Raw genomic sequence first — 6,472 nt, forward strand, 5'->3', positions numbered from 1 at the left:
TTCCATGTCAATGTGAAGAACATTGACACGGAATCCTGAGAAGATGCAGACATTCCACGAGAATTAGCATTTATAAAAAAAAATTGAGGAAAAACTCAGTGGCATCTGCATGATTTTGTGCGAGAATATGAAAGGACAAATGAAAGAATTAAATTAAGAAGTTAAAAGAATGAAAAATCTATATTAAAATTCAGCTAAGGAATTTAGAGGGCAAATGCACAAATATAAAGGAAACATATACTTATGAAAACATTGTTTATTCCACTCAATGTGAATTCAGGACAAGTCACTAGGTGAAATATTAGAAGTTGCTGACTGTTCACTGCTTACGGAGCAGAGTTCATCTTGCATAGCAACAGAATTTCTCTTCCATCCCTCCGACAGAAATTGGCTTCTTGACCGTTTCGGTCAGACAGCATCGATGATAATGTCATCAGTGTTACTCATGTTGCGTTCACATGAGAGAAATCGCAACCTTTGCGAGTCTTTTGATTTGGATGCGGACCAGAATTCGGTCCTGTCTGATCCAGTCTAGCTGTACCCTGGTAGAGGAAGCTTCTGACCCTCCTTGGCCTCAAAGAAAGTGTAGGAAAGTGTGATGGTGTCAACCCGCGCCATCCTTGGGTCTTCGTCAAATTCTGGGTCAATGTAGAAGAAGACGGGCATATCGACCTCCTCGTGGGGATTCAATCGCTGCTCTTCAAAGCAGAAACACTACAGACAGAACACAGAGGAAGTCATCATGGAAGACAACGGTGTGCAGAGGCACATGAGCTGGACTCGTCACTCCACCTGGATCTTGTTGAAGTACTGTCCAGCTTCGAAGGGAACCACATTGTAGGTGGAGATGCCGGTGATGGGTTTATCTGTGGGGTTCTTCGCTCTGTAGAATGCCAGTGCCGTCTCACCAGGAACCACCTACGCAGTAAACAACAGCAGTTGAATTTCTGCTTAGAACTGAATCCAGAATAGGAACACAAATAACTCGAGATACTCACAAAGACCTCTGTCTGCTGCGGTCTAAAGTTCCACTGCATGCTGGCATGTCGATCTGCGTTGAAGGTGATCTTGATGACACGTTCAGGTACAGGCTTCATTGTCTCCACCTGATCAGCGTCATGTCCAGCAACCGCCATGCCACCAAGGCCTGACGCCTGGTTGACAGAAGACAGCAGGTTTTTTGTTTTACCTAAATCTTTTATCAATCAAATCTTTATTTATACAGCATCTGTTCCAAGCAAAATTGTCTCTAGATGCTTTACAGAATCCCTGGGCCTGACCCCCAACAAGCAACAGTGGCAAGGAAAAACTCCCCTTTAACAGGAAGAAACCTTGAGCAGGACCAGGCTTATAGGGGTCCCCCCTCCTCCTGCTGATAGCCAGCTGGGCAGAGAAGGAGGAGAAGGGGGAGAGCAGGTAGAAGAGAGAATAGGCATAGATCATGTGCTATTATCACATATGAATACAGTTCAATCTTCCAGTCACAAGGTTATTTCCCCTGCCTGTGTACCAACACTGAAAATTAATGAGTTGTTGCTTGTGCTGTAAAAACACATGTTTATTTTGATATTTTTTTCCAACACACCTGACAGTAGAGTCTGTAGAGCGGCACAGCGGCGTACGAAAGGCCGATCATCCCCACTCCTGCAGCAGCAATGTATGTCAGAACAGTTTTGTTCCTAGCCTTCCATTCCTCCTCCTGCCCTTTGAACTTCCCGTTTCGACTTTTGACACCACGGACCTGACTATGGAAGTGTGCAGGAAACCGACGGGGTGTTAAGATCTCGGCTTGAGAGTGCAGCCTCGTCCTTGGAGCATCGAGGCGAGGCAGCGGGACGCATCGTGTAAATAACATTCGACTGTAGCTGCAGCACTGATGGGGAAGGCGGTGGGGCAGGAGCCCAGCCAACATGGTGCACATATGAAGATAGCCAGGAGGTAAAACTCAGCTGTGCAGAAAACAACATTTAGAACAGTAAGTAAGAGCTCATTAAAGTTAAAAGGATCATACACAGAGAAAGATTCACCCAATGGTTATCAACAGTACAGCTGAAAACAGACGCAATTACAGACAATCTTCCCCAACTAGCGCCACTCACTGGGCAAAACTTTAATATTCTATATTTATATAAACTTTATGGCGCTAAAAAAGAAACTGTCCATGCCCAACACTGTTATTTACCAAACTCGTAAATTCGATTTTAAAAGCTGTCAAACTCTTTAAGTCCCCAAGATGAATAATTCTGACCTCCACAATTAGAACCCTTGTCGGGTCTGCCGGATCCAACAGGCAGCTAACAGGTAGTTAATGTTAGCGTGCTAACACAACTAATTTCTGTCATAACGATTTTTAATAGAGAACACGAGGGGTCAAACCTGTAAAAAATGATATTCGCCGTCATCCACCGCACTAACATCTGAGAAACTGGTTATGAGACAGGACGGGAGGCGGAAACGTCCGGCTGTATACCCTCCCAACGTACAAAGGTTCCGCCAAGACACAAAAGTTCCGATGACTGAAAACAACCGGAACACCAGCGAGGTTACACACATTAACCATATGTGTTTCGGTCTAAATAACGGAATGGTCATGAAAATGCAAATTATTTTGTTGTCCAGTTACAAAATGCAAACACACAGTTGTCAATACATGAATAAAGGTACCTATGAAATTCTTCACCGCACTGTTTTCGCTTACGTAACACTTAAAGTAATCTACAATCCACTATAAAAAGAAGGAAAGACTGATAAATGACTCTCTCATTATCATTCGGTTTCTCAGGTTGGTTTGTTAGTTTTTTATTTTTCTGTTTTGGTTTGTGCGTGTAGGGTATTTCTGCATTGTCGTAATGTTTTAATAAACACGGAGAAACAAGGGCTATGATGACCCCCTTCTTCAGGTGCACCCTAAAGGAAACGAAACCTAACGGTCTGAAAGTAAGCCGCTCTGCTCATTCATTTTTTCAAGTCAGACCTATATTTCAGAATTCAAATCCGTCTTTCAAATTGTGTCACTTTTCTGAATTGTGTCTGAATATAGACATTTATTGGGAAATCTAAAATCAGTATTTACAGAAAAACCTGGAGAAATTTACCTTTCGCTTGTTTCTGTGATTATTTAAAAACACGAATACAGCAAACACGAGCTGCACTAAAGTGTATGATTACAAATAACCGTCTTAAAATATTAATAAAGCAGCATTACGACTGATTATTATTGTTTACGCGAGGAGAGCGGAAGTACGGTGGCCGTGTGAGATCTAAAAGGCTCCGTGTGTTCACCGTAGTCATGGAGGGGGTTACGGTCGGACAGGTATTTGACGCCGAATGTATCCTCAGCAAACGGCCACGGAAGGTAAGAGCAGGCGGCTGATAGTACCGCGGGGCGCGTGTTCGGTCCGGGCGTACCACCTGCGTCTGACGCTCTTTATCTCCTCTGCAGGGAAAGTTCGAGTATCTGGTCAAGTGGAGAGGCTGGTCGTCCAAGTAAGTAGCTAGCTAGCCCACCGCGTTAGCCGCCGCTGCTAACGTCGCACACATCAGTGAACAATGCGGCTGCACCGCCGCCGCCTTTACGTCCTGTCGCGGACTGGACTGCAGCCACCCCGCAACCGAGCCATTAACCCGGATCGATGCCGCTGCAGTTATCCTGACTATGGTTTTATGTTTTAAACGTTTTTTTGTTTTGTTTTTTAAATCGAACAGCTGACGCTAATGTCAACACTTGCGTCACGTGACATGACTGAGGAACAATAACCCTGTCACTATAGAAACATCAGTGCCCCAGCTACACCTGGTGATAGATGGTGGAGTGTTGATGACTTGGATAGGTCGCTACTGGTTTTGAAAGGATTCTGAAGCATTTGATACACACCCCTCGAAATATTGGAGCATCAAAAGAAAACCTCAGGCCTCCACTGTAGGAATCCAACAAGGGTCAAATCATACTCACATCAATGTTTTTGGTCTTTACCTAGTCACCATAGCTAATGTAAACACACTGCTTATCCACCAACTCGTGGGACCCAGAACATGACATTGACATGATGTAAAAAGTGAAAACTTGTGTGATGTTTTCAGGCACAACAGCTGGGAGCCGGAGGAAAACATCCTGGACCCGCGGCTGCTAGCGGCGTTCCACAAGAGGTGCGCTTGTTTTTACTGATTAGTGACCGACTGTCACTTTTGACGTTCTCGCCGCTGGTTTGCTGATTGTTTGCTTTCCTGTAGAGAACAGGAACGAGAGCTTCTGTTCCAGAAGAAAGGGAAGAGGCCGCGAGGACGACCCAGAAAGATTCCACTTCCTGAGGTGTCTCCAGATCCCTCTTCGTCGTCCTCCTCCTCAGGCCTGTCGGGACCGTCCTCGGATGATGAAGAGCAGGTGAAAAAGGTGAAGGCAGGTCCGAGGGTGCAGCCCGGCCCACAGAAGCGGCCTCAGATCCTCCTGGCCAGGCCGGATCTCCCACGCAGGAAGAAGCGCGGGAGGAAACCGTTGCACCCTGACCTCAAGGCAAAGAACGAACCTCCTCCTCAGCCTTCTCGCCACCATCACTTGATCAGACCGCAGAGGGCGGAGCTTCGCCCCGGCATAAAGAAACCTCTCCAGCCCGCCAGCTTCACTTACACCGGTCTGGCCCGGACCTCCAGGGATGAAAGTTCCACCAGCAGTTCCTTTAGCCATACCTCCGCCAAACCCGGGTCTGTGAGCGGCACCTGGTCGAACCGCTCCCTGGTCTCCTGCGGCTCCGCCTCCTTCAACAGAACTAGTCCATCCCCGCAGCACAAGATGTCGCTGTCCGAGCTGAAGCGCTCTGTGTTGGACACCGGCATCTTCAAGGCGGTCCCGCTGAAAAACCCCAGCGCCGCCTCGTCCCTGGGTCTGCACGGGGGCTTCGGGGGGGGTCAAGCGGTCCAGCGTCCTCCGCTCAGCCTAAGGAAGCAGGAGGGCGTCGGCGGCGCGTCGTGTTTGGTTCAACACAAGCAGCAGAACGCCGCCCTCTCCAAACCGTCTTCCTTGACGGCTCACCGGGATCGGATCAACCAGGCTTTCGGCCTGCGCACCCTAAACCTGCACGCCGTGGGCCGCACGCCATCCAGCGGCAGCCATCAGGGCAACATCAGTGGCGCCGGCGCCGCCACCTCCAGGTCCAGTCTACGCAGCAACGCTGGCGTGGTCAAGGGTGTCGCCGAGAGGCTCAAAGACACCCGGACCTCAGCCGGACAAGGGCGCGGTCTTCCTGCAGGGGGCGGGTCCGATCAAAGGGCGGCGAAGGAGACACTGGCAGGAGGCGCCAGGCTGGAGGACAGGAACCTGAGCAGGGGCGTGAACGAGCTCAGCGCCGGCGACTCGGACGAATCCAGCAGCAGCGAATCGGAAGCAGCGGCTGCCGCGTACCTGAGCAACAGCCGGCGGAGCCTCGGCGACGACACGAACGAGTCGGACACGGAGACGGACTGGCGTCCCGCCAGGAGCCTCCTGGAACACGTGTTCGTCACGGACGTCACGGCCAATTTCCTCACCGTGACGGTGAAAGAGTCGCCAACCAGCGTAGGATTCTTCAGCTCAGGCGGTCACTAACTTCCTGTCTCAACTCTCAGGGGTCCTGCTCCACTCCAGGTCCTGATCCAGACTCCAGCCCGGATATTTGTAGGAACATAAAACCGGAACCCTGAAGAGATTTACGGTCGCGAAAAATCCGAGATCATTTTGAATCGAACGTTTTATTTAGAACAAAAGCTCAACGGATCAAAACTTCACTGTGTACAAGAAGGTTTTTAATGTATCACCTGAACAGAAAGTTGTTTTTCTTAGTGACTTCAAAAGGAGCAGCTTTATTGTTTTAAGGCCACGTTTGCAGCCTTATTCTGTTACTCGACAGTTTGTGGTGACGATGATGAAGAAACGATGGATGTAAACGTGCCTCAGGTGTCAGTCGGCCGTCTGAACATTTGTACTCGTTGGACCTTTTAAACTAAATATTTTTTAATGTCCGAAAACCCCCAAATCTTGTTTGGGTTTTTTTTTTTTTATATATGTGTTTTGGACCAAAGCTGTTGTGATTCTGAAGGGTTTTCCTTTGTGTCAGTATTACGGAAGTACAGTTAAAACATGACCACGACTCCATCAAATAAATAATTGATTTGATCCGTCTGTTGAAATACATGTTAACTTATATTTGTAAATTTCTCGTTTCTGATATCTGGTGCTAATATTGATCCTTTATCTTCAGATACTGTACGTGTAGCTGATGTGAAATAAATATTGAACTGGAAAATGTGCAGTTCTGAGTGGCTCCACCAGAGGTCTCTGTCGGACAGTTACATGTAATGTTGCATTTATTGGGAAGATGATCACGACCACGTGGTCGGACGTCCTGAAATTAATCTTTGGTCGAATGATAACCGATATGGATTAATAAAAATTGATTTTAAAAAAATCATTAAGGCTTTCCGTTCATTTTAGTCAGAAATT

General features: G+C 47.6%; 2 protein-coding genes across 6 annotated transcripts; one reads left to right on the plus strand and one right to left on the minus strand.

The window, feature by feature from the left end:
* Positions 1–238: 238 nt before the first annotated feature.
* Positions 239–3,230, minus strand: LOC130518469 (cytochrome c oxidase assembly protein COX11, mitochondrial). Of its 4 annotated transcripts, none has more exons than XM_057021211.1 (6): positions 3,096–3,230; positions 2,377–2,516; positions 1,586–1,949; positions 999–1,154; positions 793–918; positions 239–714 (listed from the first exon to the last, which is right to left on the minus strand). In XM_057021211.1, exons 3-6 carry the CDS (start codon positions 1,919–1,921, stop codon positions 532–534), a joined length of 801 nt encoding a protein of 266 aa, XP_056877191.1. In that variant the 5' UTR covers positions 1,922–1,949; positions 2,377–2,516; positions 3,096–3,230; the 3' UTR covers positions 239–531. The 4 variants fall into 4 exon arrangements, with proteins under 4 accessions (XP_056877191.1, XP_056877360.1, XP_056877101.1 ...); XM_057021380.1 differs by lacking the exon at positions 3,096–3,230 and having other exon boundaries at positions 1,586–1,644; positions 1,742–1,949; positions 2,377–2,550; XM_057021121.1 differs by lacking the exon at positions 3,096–3,230 and having other exon boundaries at positions 2,377–2,550.
* LOC130518359 (chromobox protein homolog 2-like) lies at positions 3,186–6,440 on the plus strand. 2 transcript variants are annotated; one of them, XM_057021017.1, is made up of 4 exons: positions 3,186–3,355; positions 3,443–3,486; positions 4,081–4,146; positions 4,238–6,440. In XM_057021017.1, the coding sequence occupies exons 1-4, from the start codon at positions 3,328–3,330 to the stop codon at positions 5,576–5,578; spliced, it is 1,479 nt and encodes a 492-aa protein (XP_056876997.1). In that variant the 5' UTR covers positions 3,186–3,327; the 3' UTR covers positions 5,579–6,440. The 2 variants fall into 2 exon arrangements, with proteins under 2 accessions (XP_056876997.1, XP_056876917.1); XM_057020937.1 differs by having other exon boundaries at positions 3,241–3,355; positions 4,231–6,440.
* The last annotated feature ends 32 nt before the right edge of the window (positions 6,441–6,472 follow it).

The sequence above is a fragment of the Takifugu flavidus genome, chromosome 1, assembly GCF_003711565.1.
Source record: "Takifugu flavidus isolate HTHZ2018 chromosome 1, ASM371156v2, whole genome shotgun sequence".
In the NCBI taxonomy this organism is placed as follows: Eukaryota; Metazoa; Chordata; class Actinopteri; order Tetraodontiformes; family Tetraodontidae; genus Takifugu; species Takifugu flavidus.